This window comes from Procambarus clarkii, chromosome 5 (assembly GCF_040958095.1).
Source record: "Procambarus clarkii isolate CNS0578487 chromosome 5, FALCON_Pclarkii_2.0, whole genome shotgun sequence".
In the NCBI taxonomy this organism is placed as follows: Eukaryota; Metazoa; Arthropoda; class Malacostraca; order Decapoda; family Cambaridae; genus Procambarus; species Procambarus clarkii.
Window position 1 is genome coordinate 21055597 of NC_091154.1, and position 18171 is coordinate 21073767.

At 43.9% G+C, this 18171-nt stretch overlaps 1 protein-coding gene across 1 annotated transcript in view; it reads left to right on the top strand.

Annotated features, from left to right (window-relative positions):
• Positions 1-361: 361 nt before the first annotated feature.
• Positions 362-18171, top strand: part of LOC138351286 (uncharacterized) — an 82267-nt gene continuing 64457 nt past the window's right edge. The window contains exons 1-5 of the mRNA XM_069302923.1: positions 362-545; positions 832-1076; positions 5135-5332; positions 5443-5656; positions 8829-8975. Of these exons, the coding sequence (XP_069159024.1) occupies positions 362-545; positions 832-1076; positions 5135-5332; positions 5443-5656; positions 8829-8975 (988 nt within the window). The remainder of the gene's footprint in view (positions 546-831; positions 1077-5134; positions 5333-5442; positions 5657-8828; positions 8976-18171) is intronic.

An 18171-nucleotide genomic window follows, 5' to 3' on the forward strand; every position in this document is an offset into this window, starting at 1 on the left:
CATACACATGACTGATGCCAAAGTCTGACATTAGCATATCAGCCGGTAAAGCTCCGGGTAGCCTCCGGGTCTCGCCCAGAAAATGGCGTTTCATTACATTCAACGCTGCTTTTTTGATCTTCTTAAGGCTAAACCTATCATTTTTTACTATTTCTCTAGAAGTGAATGTGATAAAGAAATACGAAATAGGAAGGTAGTAAGTAAAGCAAAGGTGGAGAGTGTTGATAACGCAGTGTGGGAGTAGTACAAACAGAGACGTGAGGTTTGATGACAAAGAAGATAGTGGCAGGCTGGCTGCTCATGGAAAAGGCGCGTGAATTTCACCAAGCAATGAAAATTACTCAAAAGTGTGTATACAGTGATGGATGGCTCAGAAGTTTTAAAACCCTGCACTTTAATGAACCTAATGCTCAGGTTCATTAAAGTGCATGGTGAAAGACAATCTGCTGATATTGCTGGTGCTGATGAGTATGTAAGTAAATTTGCGGAGATGGTGCAGGAACAAAATTTATCTTCAGTGCAAACTTATAATGCTGATGAGACAGGTTTGTATTGGCGTATGCTTCCCACAGAAACGATGGCTCATAGTGGTGAGGACGATTAAGGTGGTTATAAACAGAACAAACAGAGAATTTCTTTGTTGTGCTGTGCAAATGCAGCTGGCATGCACAAATTAATATTACTTGCGATTGGAATTAGTAAAAACCCGAGGGCTTTAAAGTCAGCCAGTAATATATGTCGAGTGGTTTAATAAGAACTTTGTACCCGAGGTGAAGGAGCACCTGAAAAGTGTTGGTTTCCCACAAAACAGCAAAGTTGTGCTGCTGTTAGATAACAGTTCAACGCATCCACGAGGTGATGAGCTAGTAAATGGCAATATTATTGGAACGTTCTTGCCACCCAATACAACTTCAGTGATTCAACCCATGGATCAAGGAATAATTAAGAACCTTAAACACCACTACAAGAGGATGTTTGCCAGACGTCTTAATAATCAGCTTGGAACACTTAAGGACTTTTATAAAGTCTTCACAATAAAGTCAGCTATCTGGACTATTGCTAGTGCGTGGGATGAGGTAAAGCAGACAACACTAAGAAATGGTTGGAAAAACTTTGGCCCACGTCAAGTCTGTTTCCTGACGAAGATGAGGCAGATTTTGAAGGATTTGCGGTGAAGAAAGTTAGCGAGAAGAAAAAATTAAGAGAGGAACTCCTAGCCTATGTCAAGGGGATTTAGTCCCCTGAGCTGAGAGCAGAACTGGTAACTGAAACAATAGAAGATGACATCGATAGATGGATAGATTTTGATGAAGAAGCCCCAAACAATCGAAACATGACTAATGATGAAATTATAGAATTAGTATGTACAGCAAAAAAGCCAGACGAGTGCAATGAAGAAGATGGAGAGGAAGAGGAAGAGGATGAAGAAACGTTAAAGGAAAATTGTAATGTGGAAAAAATTCAGAATTTTTTTTAAGAAATTCTGGCATTTATGGACACGAGTAACAGCGAGTTTGAAATTAAGGACATGATGACTCGGTACAATTTGTATATGAAGTTTTTAAAAACAAGAGCCAAGGGAATGAAACAAATGTCAATTGCAGAGTCTTTTGCAATGGCTTCCAAGAAAGCTCGCATTGCATCACCTGCACCTGACTCATCGCATGTTGACCCAGTCAACCCAACAACTTCAGTCAACCCAAAAACTTCAGTCAAACCAACACCATCAACATCCACCACTACCTCTTCCATGTAAATAACTATGCTTCATCAACATCAGTCATCAACATAAGCAGATCAGAACTTCAATTATTGGTGAGTACAAACAAAATATGGTCGCATTTATGCTATGAACCTGTCGATTTTTCCCCTAGATTTTTTCACACATTTTTTTTATATTTTTCCTCCATTTCTCGTATACGAACTTACATGTTAACCGACGGGTCTCGTCCCCAAGGGGTTCGGAAACCAAGTGGTGCTCTGTATTTAGTTTTGGCTCGTCTAATTATCTTAGATAGCAATAATGAGTAATTCTTTGAGAATTCTTTGGAGACAATTCCTAACCTATACTTCTTCTCAAGGTCATGTTTTTTATTAATAGATTTAAGTATTCCCTTTGTAAGCCAGGGATTGTTAAGCCTTTTGGTTATAAACAGCAAGAGAAGGTTGGGAGCTGCCATTTTGGTGCGGGCGGTGGCGTCGTCTGCATGACGCCACCGTGCAAACGACGGTATTGTTTACTGGTTACCACGATGGTCTTTGGGCACCATACCAGTTTACTTGTACAAGTATGGTGAATAAAACAGGTAGATATTTATATATAATGTGTGTATTTAGCGTAATAACACCACAAACAGTATTGTTGGAGGAGAAATATTAGTGCGTCTGGCCTTGAGGGCGGCAGCCATCAGCTGACTGTGTGACGTCCTACGTCTTTGTGCCTTTACTCACCATACAAGCTTAGATGTACAGTTATGGCGAACAAAACATGTAAATACTTATATATAACGTCTGTATATAAAAGCAAAAACAGTATGGTGGGTGGAGAATGGTGGCAAGTCAGGTGAGGTGAGAGAGGGAGGGAGGGAGTGGCAGCCAGTGGCAGGCTGCCACTGGCACTGCCACTCAGCATGCTAACTTAGTGGTTCGCTATGGTGAACATGAATGTAGATACTTATATATAACTGTATATAGTGAATTATAGCAAAAACAGTATTGTGGGAGGAGAATGTGGGTGAGTCAGGTGACTGGAGGGAGGGCGGGAGTGGCTGGCTGGTACACAGCGGTCACTCCTCGTTACTTTTTGACTCATAATAGCTACTTAGTGGTTCGTTATAGTGAACAAAACATGCAGATACTTATATATAACCTGTGTATATAGTGTAATAGCCAACAAAGTATTTGTTCACCGATTGATGAACATAATTGAATCAACAATATGCACACCATATTTTTGAGTATAGCAATGCTTCACTCATTTTATTATATAAATATATCAAACTACACACTATTGAGTAATATTACAGCAAAAAAACTATGAAAAATCAGACACATTGAAATAATTAGGTAATTATCTCTTTGTGGCAACTCCGGCCTGACAGCTGGCGAGCAACAGACCGCCTGGGACGCACGCTGAGTCAGCGCCTATTTTTTGCCAGACTTCCCCGCCCTATAGCGGGCAATATATGCCACTTTGGATTTTTTTTATTTTTCCTGTGATCAGTGAACACAAATTAACAGGTTAGGAAGAAAAAATATTTTTTTTTTTTTCAAAATTACATGCGCCTGTGGGGAAGAAAGGATATTATACCCCTAGCATGTTAAGGGTTAACACTTTCTGCGGATGAGGACTCCTCCCGGCGTCCTCTTTCGCCTACCCGCTCCCGCATGGTGGACATAAATTTATGTCCTCTTTTAAAATATTTGTATAAAATTCAATTTTTATCCGATTTACTTTGGGTTTGTTTCAAACTGCGCGCCATGAGGCTCTCTTTCTCACCACTAGGCTGCATGGTACAATAAGTTCATGAAAGGTTCACAAACATAACAAAAGTAAAAACATTTTGTGTGTGTTTGACGCTCACTGATATGTTCCAGCGTTGTTTTATATTTGGCACTATTCTATCTTACGCTTTGTTGATCTTTTTTACCTACGGGCTCATAGAACATTCTATTGCGAACACATTGACACAAAAATGAATGACGTACATAGAATAATAATGTCATGAGAGTGAAATAAGTATAAACTTTCAAAGCGCCGTGCGTCGTCCCGTCACCGATACCGGGTAACAATTTCACCACTTCCCACACTCTTGCGGGTGGGCCGCAATCATTATTCTACGTTTATATTCATATCACCGTATTGGGAATTTCATTGCGAGTCCATTGATACCAAAATTAACGCTGTAGGACAAGTGTGGAGGTGATAACAATCCCAAGAGTAAAAACATTTTGTTGCTGTTGGGCGCTCACGGCGAGTCATCTTCGTAGTTATTTATTTGGTGCTGGTATCCCTATACGTTTCGTGACTTTTTTTACTGATGTTCTTCTAGAGAATTTTATTGCGAACACGTTGGTGCCAAAATGAAATACGTAGCTCGAGAACTAAGGTCAGGAGAGTAAAAAGAGTATACACATTTTTGTTTTTACGCTTACGCGGCAAAAACGCCGCGAGCACATACCGCTTTTTTTTTTACCATCCCAATGGGGCGCGAAAGTGTTAATAGCTGAATCTTTCAGAATGGCTGAATCTCTTTCAGAATGGCTGAATCTCTCTCAGAATGGCTGAATCTCTCTCAGAATGGCTGAATCTCTTTCAGAATGGCTGAATCTCTTATCCAACTAATACCCATTGTTTTGTGCACTCTCTTGTATTTGTCACAAGTTTGTTCACTTCATCCAAAACTGTTGCACCATATCACCTCACCCAAATGTGAGTATAAGTAAGACGGATAAGCTGTTTAGTCTTAGTTTAAGTAAGACTCTGTTTAGTGTTTTCAGGTTACAGTTGTGTGTGTAAACTAAAGTCTTTGAAAATGTAATAAGTTATTACGAAACGCATTCAAGCGTCGCGTCAGACTAGAAATAAAAATTAATTTTGGAGAATTGATTTTTCAATTACCATCGTCAGTAAAAAAAAAAAAACATAAGAAATATTGAGAAAATTCGTGTTAGTTATTAATCTCACTTTTTCAGTCATATTTAACAACATATGTTTACAAGAAAAACTGCTACCAAAATATACGAATATTAAAACGCACGACCCAGCAGCAAGAAACCAAGCCTTCACGATAAAATATCGCCAAGATCTGATTCGAAATCAGATACACAAGGCAGAAAATGAGATCAAAGACAACAAAATGCAACTGCAACTACTCCACACTACAAACCAATGGAGAAACAGCAACCTGGACGAAAACCTCTGTACTCGTATCGACCAACACCTCGACATCCTCACAGATCGACATCACCACAGCACCGAAACCAGGATCATAAAGAAACGAACAACATTATATGGAGGACCTATGGCGATTCCATGACCAAGAGATGGCTTCCTGAACCTTGCTGGAATCAACCTCACTGAGAACCAAATCACTCTCCTAAATCTGAGTATAAACTATCACATGATGTCCAGACCAAGCGAGATGGCCCAGAAAGTGGAGTTGGAGATCTTGTTGGACGACATTCGACCTCAAGATGCAAAAGGAGGTTACCACTAAAGACACCTTGCAAGCAGAACTTATTGCAGAAGGAGGAAAGAAATCAAGGCAACTACAGAAGCACCATACTGTCCCCTGAGCTCAAAGCGGCAGCTAAGCTGCCAGGTCTCCTGGTTGGTAGCTTGAAGTACCAGCTCGTTTGATGCGGCTGCTTGCAGCATGACATGGAAGGGTTATTGTGTAGCCCCTAATTTTTAGGTGACTAATAATAATTACCATTAAGAAATTATTCAACTTTTTAATCATAACACTATGGTATTATATTGCAGATGTTCTGGGGTCAGCAGTAGGCTGGGCTAAAGTGATCAGCGGTTCTCCACGACTGCTGGATGCATTAGAAACGTGGAAGAGCAGCTCTAATAACTTCTCACTTGGTGTTTGCAATGGGTGTCAGCTGATTGCTCTGCTTGGCTGGCTGGATCCTGATGGCCACCAAGGCAAGTGTCATGCATAAATATATATGAAGATTTTCAGGTTTGATTCATCTTGATTTGCTAGTATATTTGTGTAATCCTCACACTAACCTTAACAATAGTGATGCCTGTAATTTAGAATGTTACACTACATAAATTTGTTAACCATAATCACATTTTCATAGCATTTACCACTGACACATTACCAGTGTTAACACTTTGATGTTCTGGGCGCACATGCGTCACACTACCCCGGGTGGGTTTGGGCATTCTGCGGGAGCGCGCGGTAATTCTGAAAAGTGTATAATCTTTTCAACTTTGTTACCTCAATTCTCGTCCTAGGTCTTTCAATTTGGTATCATTGTGTTTGCAATAGAATTCTCTACAGGACTAAAGGCATATGAAGTCCAAATACCCAGTGTACTGTCCACAACAAACAAAGTGAGAGCATGTTACCCGGGAGCGCGCAGGACCGATAAAATGTGTACACTCCTTTCACTTTGGTCACCTCAATTTTCGTCCTAGGTCTTTCATTTTAGTATCATTGTGTTTGCAACAGAATTCTCTATAGGACGAAAGACATATAAAGTCCAAACAATCGGCGTACCATCCGCAACAAACAGAGATGTGAGAGCGTGTTTCCCGGGAGCGCGCAAGACCAATAAAATGTGTACACTCCTTTCACTTTGGTCACCTCAATTCTCGTTCTAGGTCTTTCATTTTGGTATCAATGTGTTCGTAATAGAATTCCTAACAGGAATATATGCATATAATGTCAAAAACAGCGGCGCGCTCCACCTGCCGACAAGATGAAAGTTACCAGAAAGAGAGCGCTGCACCACCACAAGGCGCACCTCATTACAATAGAGCAACCTGTCCTCTTAAAAAGAACGTCGATTTTGGCCGTTTGCCCGTATGGCCGAATTTGGACGTAATTTGAAAATGAAAAAAAAAATGAAAATAAATTTGGGATTTTTTTTTTTCAATAACAGTAAGTTAAGGGTCCTCTGATAGGTTAGGTGGGCAGGAAATTCTCATACAGTTTCAAAACGGTATGAAAAACGTCAATGGAAGGTTTCCTTTTCTAAGCTTGCCAAGTAAGCCGGACGACTCAAACAGAAAACGGAACAGTACGTCACTTTTGTGAGTCGATTTCATTTCAAATTACGTCCAAATTTGGCCATAGTGCGCATACAAGCTGAAAAGTGACGTTATTTTTAAGAGGACGGGTTGAATAGAGAGCGCGGTCATACCGAAATATGTGTAATCTCTTCAACTTTGTCATCTCAATTCTCGTCCTAGGTTTTCCAATTTGGTATCAATGTGTTTGCAATAGAATTCTCTACAAGACTAAATGCATATAAAGCCCAAAAGCCCGGCGAGAAAGTGAGAAAGTGAGAGCATGTTACCCAGGAGCGTGCAAGAGCAATAAAATGTGTACACTCTTCACTTCAGACATCTCAATTCTCATCCTAGACCTTTCATTTTGGTATCATTGTGTTCGCAATAGAATTCCCTACAGGAGTATATGCAAATATAAAGTCCAAAACCCCGGCATCCCACCCACAGCAAACGGAGAACGTGACGATGCGTTACCGCAGTGAGTACTAATAAAGAGCAATAAAATGGGTATACTCTCCAACTTTGTTACCTCAATTCTGGTCCTAGGTCTTTCATTTTGGTATCATTGTATTCGCAATGAAATTCCCTACAGGTGTGTATGCATATAATGTCTAAAACCACGGCGCGCTCCTCTCGAAACCGTCACCAATTTGCCGCTGGAAATCATGCAATGCTGCGTCATTACCGGACTTCCCCCCAAGTAAAAACATCACGCAATGCTGCATCATTACCAGACCAAAGTGTTAAGTAAACTGACTCGGCCCAGTCACCACAGGGCTGGGATTCTCAGAATGACATATACATACCCATGGTGTCCTCCCTTGTCAATGAATTAACCACCATATTTGTCACAACCCCCATTCGTTTCACAACCCCTCCTCTCATCATCCCCACTCCTCTAACATACCCCCCTGCTCTGTCATAACCCCCCTGCTCTGTCATAACCCTCCTTGCTCTGTCATAACCCTCCTTGCTCTGTCATAACCCTCCTTGCTCTGTAATAACCCCCCCTGCTCTGTAATAACCCCCCCTGCTCTGTAATAACCCCCCCTGCTCTGTAATAACCCCCCCTGCTCTGTCATAACCCCCCACTGCTCTGTCATAACCCCCCACTGCTCTGTCATAACCCATCCCCCTGCTCTGTCATAACCCATCCCCCTGCTCTGTCATAACCCATCCCCCTGCTCTGTCATAACCCATCCCCCTGCTCTGTCATAACCCATCCCCCTGCTCTGTCATAACCCATCCCCCTGCTCTGTCATAACCCATCCCCCTGCTCTGTCATAACCCATCCCCCTGCTCTGTCATAACCCATCCCCCTGCTCTGTCATAACCCATCCCCCTGCTCTGTCATAACCCATCCCCCTGCTCTGTCATAACCCATCCCCCTGCTCTGTCATAACCCATCCCCCTGCTCTGTCATAACCCATCCCCCTGCTCTGTCATAACCCATCCCCCTGCTCTGTCATAACCCATCCCCCTGCTCTGTCATAACCCATCCCCCTGCTCTGTCATAACCCATCCCCCTGCTCTGTCATAACCCATCCCCCTGCTCTGTCATAACCCATCCCCCTGCTCTGTCATAACCCATCCCCCTGCTCTGTCATAACCCATCCCCCTGCTCTGTCATAACCCATCCCCCTGCTCTGTCATAACCCATCCCCCTGCTCTGTCATAACCCATCCCCCTGCTCTGTCATAACCCATCCCCCTGCTCTGTCATAACCCATCCCCCTGCTCTGCCATAACCCCCCCCCCCTCCTTCTCTGCCACTGCCCTTTCTCCTCATCTGCCACTACATCCCCCCCTCTTTGGTGTCACTACTCCCCCCTCTCAATATTCTATTTCCATTAAGTATTAAAATTGCAGTTAAAATTCAACTTAAAAAATTGTGCATTCTTGTAAAGTAAAAAAAAAAGTATTTATTTTGAGGTATTCCTACAGCGTGTGTTTACATATGAAAAGTGGACAGATACACATAAGGCTTGTATTAATTTTTGACCATTGTCCTCATCCAAAGACGTCCAAAGCCCTACACTTTATTATATTCAGTTAAATCATTCTTTTCTATACAGGTGAATCTTCAGCAGTTTGTCTAACCCAGAACACTTCAGGACGATTTGAGTCTCGTTGGTCTAGAGTTCTAATAGAACCTTCAAACTCGGTGTTGCTGAGAGGCATGGAAGGAGCGAAGCTTGGGGTGTGGGTGGCACATGGGGAAGGTTTGTGAAATATACTTTTAGACCTTTTTGGTAAATAGGAAAAAACAAATTTACTGTACATTCATTAAGTGGATAGATGATATTGATACAATGATAAAGCTGTGGAATGGTCAGTTCAGTTGATTCACAACTTAATAGTCCCAGGTGTGATGTCTGTGCAGGAGAGGCAAATTTGGGCAAGTTTCCATACCCACTGATACCTCTGTTCACCTAGCAGTGAATAGGTTCTTTGCAGTTAACTGTTGTGGGGTTGTATCCTGGAGGGGGGGGGGAGGTCAATAGTTATCAATGCAGACCTCAATAATCCTAACAACTTTCCTGTCCCAAAAAATGGGAAACGGTAAACAGTTGCAAATCCTAAAGCAATTAAGACGAGATCTTTCAAAAGACCGAGAGGCTGAAACTGATCCTTGTAGAGGCAAAACGTCTAAATGGGAGCAGGAATGAAGAAGAAATCAATTCTTTTTTCTACAAAGTGATAGGGGTAGGCAGACCAGTAAATTGGTACAAAAAGGCAAACCAACAAAATCACTAGACAGGGGGAGTGAAGAATAAGGAGAGGAAACATGTTCTTGAAAATTGCATACACCAACATAGATGGAGTGAGATCAAAGATACTGGGGTTAAGCGATGTAATACAGCTGCAGACACCAGACAGTTGCACTCAGAGGCGAAATGTGATGTTATTTTAAATGGTCATATTCTCAAGAGGCTACATGGTTTGGAGACGGGACAGAAAAATGAGGAAAGGCGGTGGCATTGCTGCGCTAATGAAAGAGCTCCTGAAGGTAAATGAAATAATGATTACCAATCCATGAGAAGTTGACATAATAGCACTAGAGATCTGCAGTCAGGATGATAAACTAATGATCATAAATGCATTTAGTCTACCGCTAAGCAACACATGGTCAAAGGAGGAGCTGGATAATAAACGAGAGGGTCTTGTAACAATAATGAGAGATGATAGTGAGAGCAGATATCGATCATGACTGTTGGTAGTCGGCGACTTCAACTTGAAATCCATAGAATGGGAGGCACATGAAGCTAGAACAGAAGATTTTTGGACTTGTAGATTCGTAAATCTCATCCTGGAAACATTCATGTTTTAACATGCTAAACACACTACGATGATGAATGAAAGGGATGTTCCCTCCATTCTAGATTTATGTTTACCAGAAAAGAGGACGAGATATTTGATATTCAGTACCTTTGTCCTTTGGGTAAAAGTGACCATATCATTTTGCGAATAACGTATGCAATGTGTTATAATCTGGACAAAAATGAGGTTGAAGCAGTTGGAAAACCTGATTTCAAGAGAGGACAAGATGGGGAACTTTCACATTTCTTTAACCCTTAAATTGCACATCGCATCATATGATGCTTTGACCGACTTGCAGTAAATTGCACATCGCATCATATGATGCTTTGACCGACTTGCAGTAAATTGCACATCGCATCATATGATGCTTTGGAGTACTACGCAAGATTTAAACGGCCCGCGGATACACGGGGTTCACCACACCTTCATCAGGGCTCTTGTAAACAAAGGCAATTTAAAAAAAAAATTGTGGGCCAAATTCCCGGGTGTTAGGGGCCTCAGTATTGAGTGAGCTACCAAGCCTGACGCTCGCGGCATGAGCTCACAGCACTGCTGTTCAGCTTGTGACCACAGCATCGCCTAAAAATGCCATAATATACTTGTTCATGCTATTATGTAGCAATGATATTATTACAGAAGACACCTGACTGTGATAAAACTGACCAGGGTTCTGATAATAGCAGGATTGTGGTGATATTTAGCGCTGTGCTCCATGGAGGGAGGAGTAATGCTGTGGGAGGGAGGGTTGTGGCGATGTCTTCTGACTGTGTGTGGCCTCCTTTTATTGACTGCACTCACCATACCAGCTTAGTGGTTCGCTATGGTGAACACAAATGTAGATACTTATATATAACGTGTGTATAGAGGGTATAAACAGCAAGAGGAGTAGGTTGGGAGCCACCATTTTGGTGAGGACGGTGGCGTTGTCTGCACGATTTATCATGTTGTTTCCTGGTGATCACGATGGTCTATGGGCACCATACCAGTTTACTTGTACAAGTATGGTGAATAAAACAGGTAGATATTTATATATAATGTGTGTATATAGCATAATAATACTACAAACAGTATTGTTGGAGGAGAAATATTAGTGCGTCTGGCCTTGAGGGCGGCCGCCATCAGCTGACTGTGCGAGTAGCTACGTCTTTGTGCCTTTACTCACCATACAAGCTTAGATGTAGTTATGGTGAACAAAACATGTAAATACTTATATATAACGTCTGTATATAAAGGCAAAAACAGTATGGTGGGTGGAGAATGGTGGCAAGTCAGGTGAGGTGAGGGAGGGAGGGAGTGGCAGCCAGTGGCGGGCTGCCACAGGCTGCCACAGCCACTGCCACTCAGCATACCAACTTAGTGGTTTGTTATGGTGAACACGAATGTAGATACTTATATATAACGTCTGTATATAGTGAATAAAAGCAAAAACAGTATGGTGGGAGGAGAATGTGGGCGAGTGAGGTGTTGAGGGAGAGAGCAAGTGGCGGTCACTCCTCGCTACTTTTTGACTCATAATAGCAAATTAGTGGTTCGGTATAGTGAACAAAACGTGCAGATACTTATATATAACCTGTGTATATAGTGTAATAACCGACAAAGTATTTGTTCACTGTTTGATGAACATATTTGAATCAAGAATATGCACACCATATTTTTAAGTACAGCAATGATTCACTCATTTTATTATATAAATATATCACACTACACATTATTGAATAATATTACAGCAAAAAACTATGAAAAATCAATCAGAGACATTGAAAAAATTAGGTAATTATCTCTTTGTGACAACTCCGGCCTGACAGCTGGCGAGGAACAGACCGCCAGGGATGCACGCTGAGTCAGCGCCTGTTTTTTGCCAGACTTCCCCACCCTATAGTAGGCAATATATGCCACTTACGATTTTTTTATTATTTTCCCATGATCATTGAACACAAATTAAAGGGTTAGAAAGAATTTTTTTTTTTTTTTTTGCGCCTGTGGGGTGTCGAATGGTATATAGCCATGCACCAATTAATGGTTAAGGAATTTGACTGGAGAGACGCCAAAATTTATACCAAAGCAGAGATGCAGGACTAGGAAACAGGATTGGTTCAACAAAATGCAAGTGGGCCAGAGACCAAAAGACACAAAAATGGAATGAATAAAGGAAGAGGCCAAACCCCCCAAACATACCAGCAGTGTACAAAGATGCAAGAAACAACTACACGGCAGTGAGGAAAGAAGCAGGACAAAATTTTGAAAACGAATAGTGGACAAATGTACAACAGAACCAGGCCTATTCTACAAATTTGTAAACTACAAATTACATGTAAAGGATAAAATTCAGAGGATGAAAATGGGAAACAGATTCCTGGAAAATGAAAAGGAAATGTGTGAAACATTAAACGAAAAGTTCGAAAGTGTGCTTGAACAAAATGAAATCTTCAGGGAACCTAAATACAATAAGAATTCCAGAGAACAACATAGAAGCACATAGAGGTGTCTAGAGTACGAAGTGGAGAAAATGCTCAAGGAGGTAAGAAAGAACAAAGCATTTGGCCCAGATGGAGTTTCACCATGGGTTCTGAGAGAATGTGCACCTAAGCTCAGCATTCCACTTAAACTGATTTTTCAGGCAACCCAGTGTACAGGATTTGTAGCAGATGTGTGTGAAAAAAGGCTAACATAGTTCCAATCTACAAAAGTGGCAGCAGGGAAGACCCCCTCACTTATAGACCTGTAACATTGACAAGTGTAATAGTCAAAATAGTGGAAAAAATAATTAAAACTAATTGGGTAGAACACCTGGAGAAAAAAACGATATGAGACAGTCAAAATGTTTTTCGATCTGGAAGATCCTGTGTAACGAATTTACTCAGTTTCTATAATCGAGCCACAGAGATTTTACAGAAAAGAGATGGTTGGGTTGACTGCATCTATCTGGACCTAAAAATGGTTTTTGACAAAGTTCCACATAAGAGGTTGTTCTGGAAATTGGAACATATTGTAGGGGTGACAGGTAAGCTTCTAACATGGATGAAAAATGTTCTAACTGATAGAAAAATGAGGGCAGTAATCAGAGACAATGTATTGGACTGTAGAAATGTCACAAGTGGAGTACCCAGGGTTCAGTACATGTTCTTGCACCGGTAATGTTCATTGTCTACATAAACGATCTACCAGATGGAATACAGATTTATATGAACATGTTCATATAAAATCACAAGATCACAAAATACATGGAATCACAGCATCTCCATAACCCCGGACAACACGGTTTCAGAACAGGGCGCTCTTGCCTGTCGCAGTTGCTGGACCACTATGATATGGCATTAGATGCTATGGAAGACAAACAAAACGCTGATGTAATTTACACACATTTCGCAAAAGCTTTTGATAAATGTGATCATGGCAGTTATTGCACATAAAATGCGTTCAAAAGGAATTACCGGAAAAATAGGCAGATGGATCTACAATTTCCTGACCAACAGAGCCCAATGTGTAATAGTCAACAAAATAAAATCCAGCCCATCAACCGTGAAGAGCTCAGTCCCCCAGGGTACTGTGCTTGCTCCAGTACTTTTTCTCATCCTCATATCGGACATAGACAAGAACACAACCTATAGCACTGTATCATCCTTTGCAGATGACACTAGGATCTTCATGAGAGTAGGCAACATAGAGGACACGGCAAACCTCCAGTCAGATGTAGATCAGGTCTTTCTATGAGCTACAAAAAATAATATGGTGTTTAACGAAGATAAGTTCCAGCTCATGCTCTATGGAAAAAATGTAAATATAAAAACGGAAACCACGTACAAAACTCAGGCAAATCATGACATAGAACGAAAAGGCAATGTAAAGGATCTGGGTGTACTCATGTCGGAAGACTTTACCTTTAAAGAACACAATAAAGTAGCCGTCACAACTGCAAGAAAAATGACAGGTTGGATAACAAGAACTTTTCACACTAGATATGCTATACCGATGATGATACTTTTCAAAACGCTTGTGCTCTCTAGAGTGGAGTACTGCTGCACAATGACAGCCCCTTTCAAAGCTGGAGAAATTGCCGACCTGGAGAGCGTGCAGAGATCCTATACTGCTAGAATTCACTCAGTAAAACACCTAAACTATTGGGACCGACTAAAGAGCCTAAATCTGTACTCCCTTGAGCGCAGGCGGGAGAGATATATAATAATTTACACGTGGAAAATGTTAGAGGGGCTGGTCCCAAACCTGCACACAGAAATAACATCAGATGAGACCAGAAGACATGGCAGGATGTGCAGAATACCCCCGTTGAAAAGCGGAGGTGCAACAGGTACTCTGAGAGAGAACTCTATCAACATCAGAGACCCGAGACTGTTCAACACGCTTCCGCTACACATAAGGGGCCCCCTCCCCATCTGGCCCGTTGGCGTCGTGAGAGGGCTTCGTGGATGGCTGCCGGAGTGTGATGCTCCGTGGGACAGTCCTCTGTCCTTTTCTGGCCTTGCACTCCTGCTGCTGTCTTCTCTAATTGTGCCGGATCGCTTTTCCTTTTTCATTATGTTTAGTTTTTCTCCCCCCTCTTCTCCTATCTGCTTGTTGTTTCCTGCCGACCTTTTGCTTGTTTTGGGTTGTTTCTTTGGACTTCTTCTATTATGACGCCCGGGTGCTTGAGGAGGCATACTCTTGCACCCGTATAACTGTTAGTACCCAACGTCCCGAGCGAGGGGAACCTTTTATTGTCAATCCCCCTTTCGTCGCTGAACCCGATCTCGACTGGACTGACGGTTCTTAAGGTGGCGTTTGTGGGGCGTATACTCACGACGCACCCCTAGGGGGTCCCAGCATGATCGGCGATAGCTTCCTGTTGGGTGTCCTGCCTCTAATTGTGGCTCCATGGTGGGTATTGGGGCACATTCGTGGATAAATTTATCACTCTTCGTACGTATGTCAGTTGAATGCTTTTGTTGTACCCTCTCATGGCTCGTGGGGTGGGCGACCAAGCCCCCGAGTCGGCCTGTCTTGGAAGACCGGGCCCTGTAGCCTCCGCTGCATTGGGCCCCGACCTTGCTCCTCCTTTGGCCTCTCTGACTCCTTCCCCTGGCTCCCCTCCCTCCTCTGTGATTGGGTAGAGCCCCAAGCCCCCAGTGGTGACTACCTCGTCCCCTGGTGCGGCTCCATTCTCTAGTTGTAACTACTGCGCCTTTTAACCCCTCTCTCTCTGGGGGTTCTCACCGCCGTCCTCGTCACGACCGCCCTCGCTCGATTCCTTCCAGTTCTGCTACCTATGAAGCCTTGTTTGGTCCTGCTTCGTGGGCCAAATATTTTGATCTCCTCCCTCTTGATTCTGCGCCTCCTGACGATTTCTCCATCCATCGACATCTCGTTGATTCCGTGGATGCCTACATTACTTTCAAACCCACTCGTCTCGGTACACGTGTTCCTTTGGGTTCTCTCCCGAAGGCTCCACCTCCTGGTCCTCTGTCTGGGGTTCCCCTTCTTTCTACCCGGTCTGTCTTGTCTCCTGTGTCTTCTTCCTCGTCTCCCTCTGTTCCTCCTTCCCATCCTTCCCCTCCGTCTCTTGACTCTCCCCGCCGCCTGTCGGTGCGGGCTGATGTCCAACGCTCTCCTAACGGCCGTCATGTGTGCTCTCGTTCAGCTTCTCCTGTTGAGACGCTAAAATCCGTTGCCCAGTACGTGGTTGCTGGGACACCTGTCTCTTTAAGTCAGAAGCGTAAGCCTGGCTCCTCTCCTTCCTCCTCCCCGGCGGGTAAGAAGGTTTCGCTTTCTTCCTCGGCCCCTACTTCTGCCTCTCTCGCTCCTTCCCCTCCCATTTCGGTGGTTGCGACCCCTGTTCCTGCTATGGAGGTTTCTTTAGCCCCCGCTTCCCTCTCAGTTGCTGCCCTTGCTGAGGTGCGCTCCCCTCTTTCTACCCCCCTCTTCCTGCTGCTGTCCTTGACTGCTCCTCTCCGTTGTCTCCTCCTCCTTCCTCCTCCTTTTCCGGACCCCACCCGCCCACCTCTGATCTGTTCTCCCGTTTCCTTCACTCCGTCTTTGCTCAGTTTACCCATGCCCCCTAACCCTGACTTTGCTGACCCTGATCCCGATCCTGATATTCTTTAATGTGCTCTGTTGCTCTTTCGCCTTGGTTTCTTCCTTGTTCTCTGTTTTTGTCCTTTCTCTTCTCGTCGATGTCTATTCTTTAATGGAACGTTCGAGGTTATTACTCCAATTTCCTCGAACTCCAACTTCTGAATTCGCGGTTTTCGCCCCTTTGTGTCTGTCTCCAGGAGCCGATGCTTGGTGCTCGTCCTGGTCGTTTCCGTTGCAATTCCTTTCTCTCTCCCCCCCCCCCCAGCCATTGCTGGGGCTTCTAATTCTTCTGCTCTCTTGATTCGTGCTGATGTTCCCTTTGTTCCTTTACTTTTTCCTTCGCCTCTCCATTGTTCTGCTGCTCGTATCTTTGTGGGGAAATGGTACACAGTTTGTTCCATTTATCTCCCCCCGAGTGTCCCACTTTCTCTTCCTGATTTGAAACACCACCTAGACTCCTTGCCGGAGCCTGTGCTCCTGCTAGGTGACTTCAATTGTCATCATTCTCTTTGGGGTGACGTTCTGACGAATACCCGGGGTCGCCTTCTTGAGCCGTTTCTCCTCTCTTCTTCCCTGTCTCTTCTGAATTCTGGCGAGCCCACTCATTTGGACTCTCGGACTCGCACCCTTTCTTGTCTTGATCTTTCTCTCTGCTCTTCTTCTCTTTACTTAGATTTCATGTGGCAGGTTCTTGATGACCTCCATGGAAGTGATCATTTCCCCATCCTTGTTTCCTTTTTCTCTTTTCGCCCTTCCCTCTCTTTCCCTAGGTGGCAGTTTGCTAAGGCGGACTGGACCCTATTTACCCTCAGTGCTGCTCTCTCTGACCTCTCCCTTCTGCCTCTCTCTCGCGCTCTCCTCCTTTTTCATGACACTGTCTTCAACGCTGCCCTCCGCTCTATTCCTTCGCTCTTCCTCTCGGGGTCCACAGAAGTGCGTTCCCCGGTGGAATGCGGACTGTGCTCGGGCTGTCCGCTGTAAGCGTGCAGCCTGGAAGAGGCACCGCCGTAGGCAGACGACCGATTCTTTACTTTTCTTTCGGAAAGCTAGTGCGGTGGCCCGTAGGGCCATCCATACAGCTAAACGTGAATGTTGGGCATCTTATGTCTCAACAGTTACGTCCGAAACTCCTCTGGCCCAGATCTGGAAGCGTATCCGCAAGATAGCGGGTAAGTTCGTCCCCGATATTTCACCGGTCCTTCACCTTCATGATACTCTTGTGGCGGACCCGTTGCAGGTCGCTTCTGTACTGGGTTCCCACTTTTCTTCTGTCAGCTCTGGTCTTCATCTTCCCCAATCTTTCCTTCTTCGTAAACCTGTCCTTGAGTCTCGTCCTTTAGATTTCTGCACTCGTCTTCAGCTTCCCTATAATGATCCCTTCTCTCTCTCTGAACTTCGTTCTGCCCTGGCCCTCTGCGGTTCTACGGCGGCGGGCTCCGATGGTATTCATTATGAGATGCTTCGCCATCTCCCTCCGTGCACGTCTCAGAATTTACTGAGCCTGTATAATCGGATCTGGGAGTCGTCGTCAGTCCCTGAGGACTGGCTCGATGCCGTTGTCCTCCCTGTTCGCAAACCGGGGTCTCTGGGTACTTCCCCTAAGGACTTTCGCCCTATTGCCCTCACAAGTTGTGTCTGCAAACTCTTTGAACGTATGGTTAACGTTCGTCTGATGTGGTTCCTGGAACACCATCAACTCCTCTCCCCTTCTCAATTTGGTTTCCGCAAGTGCCGCAGCACGACAGATGTCCTGGTGAACTTGGAGGTCTATATTCGTACTGCTTTTGCTGCGAAGACCTCCGTTGTTGCCCTCCTTATTGACCTGGAAAAGGCTTACGACACCACTTGGCGGTATCATATTCTATCTCAACTTTATTCTTTTGGCCTTCGAGGTCGTCTCCCTCTCTTTCTCCGCAGCTTCCTCTCTCGTCGTTCCTTTCGGGTACGCCGTGGTACCGCTCTCTCTGCCTCTTTTCAGCAATATGAAGGTGTGCCCCAGGGCTAGTGTTCTGAGCACTACTCTTTTTCTGG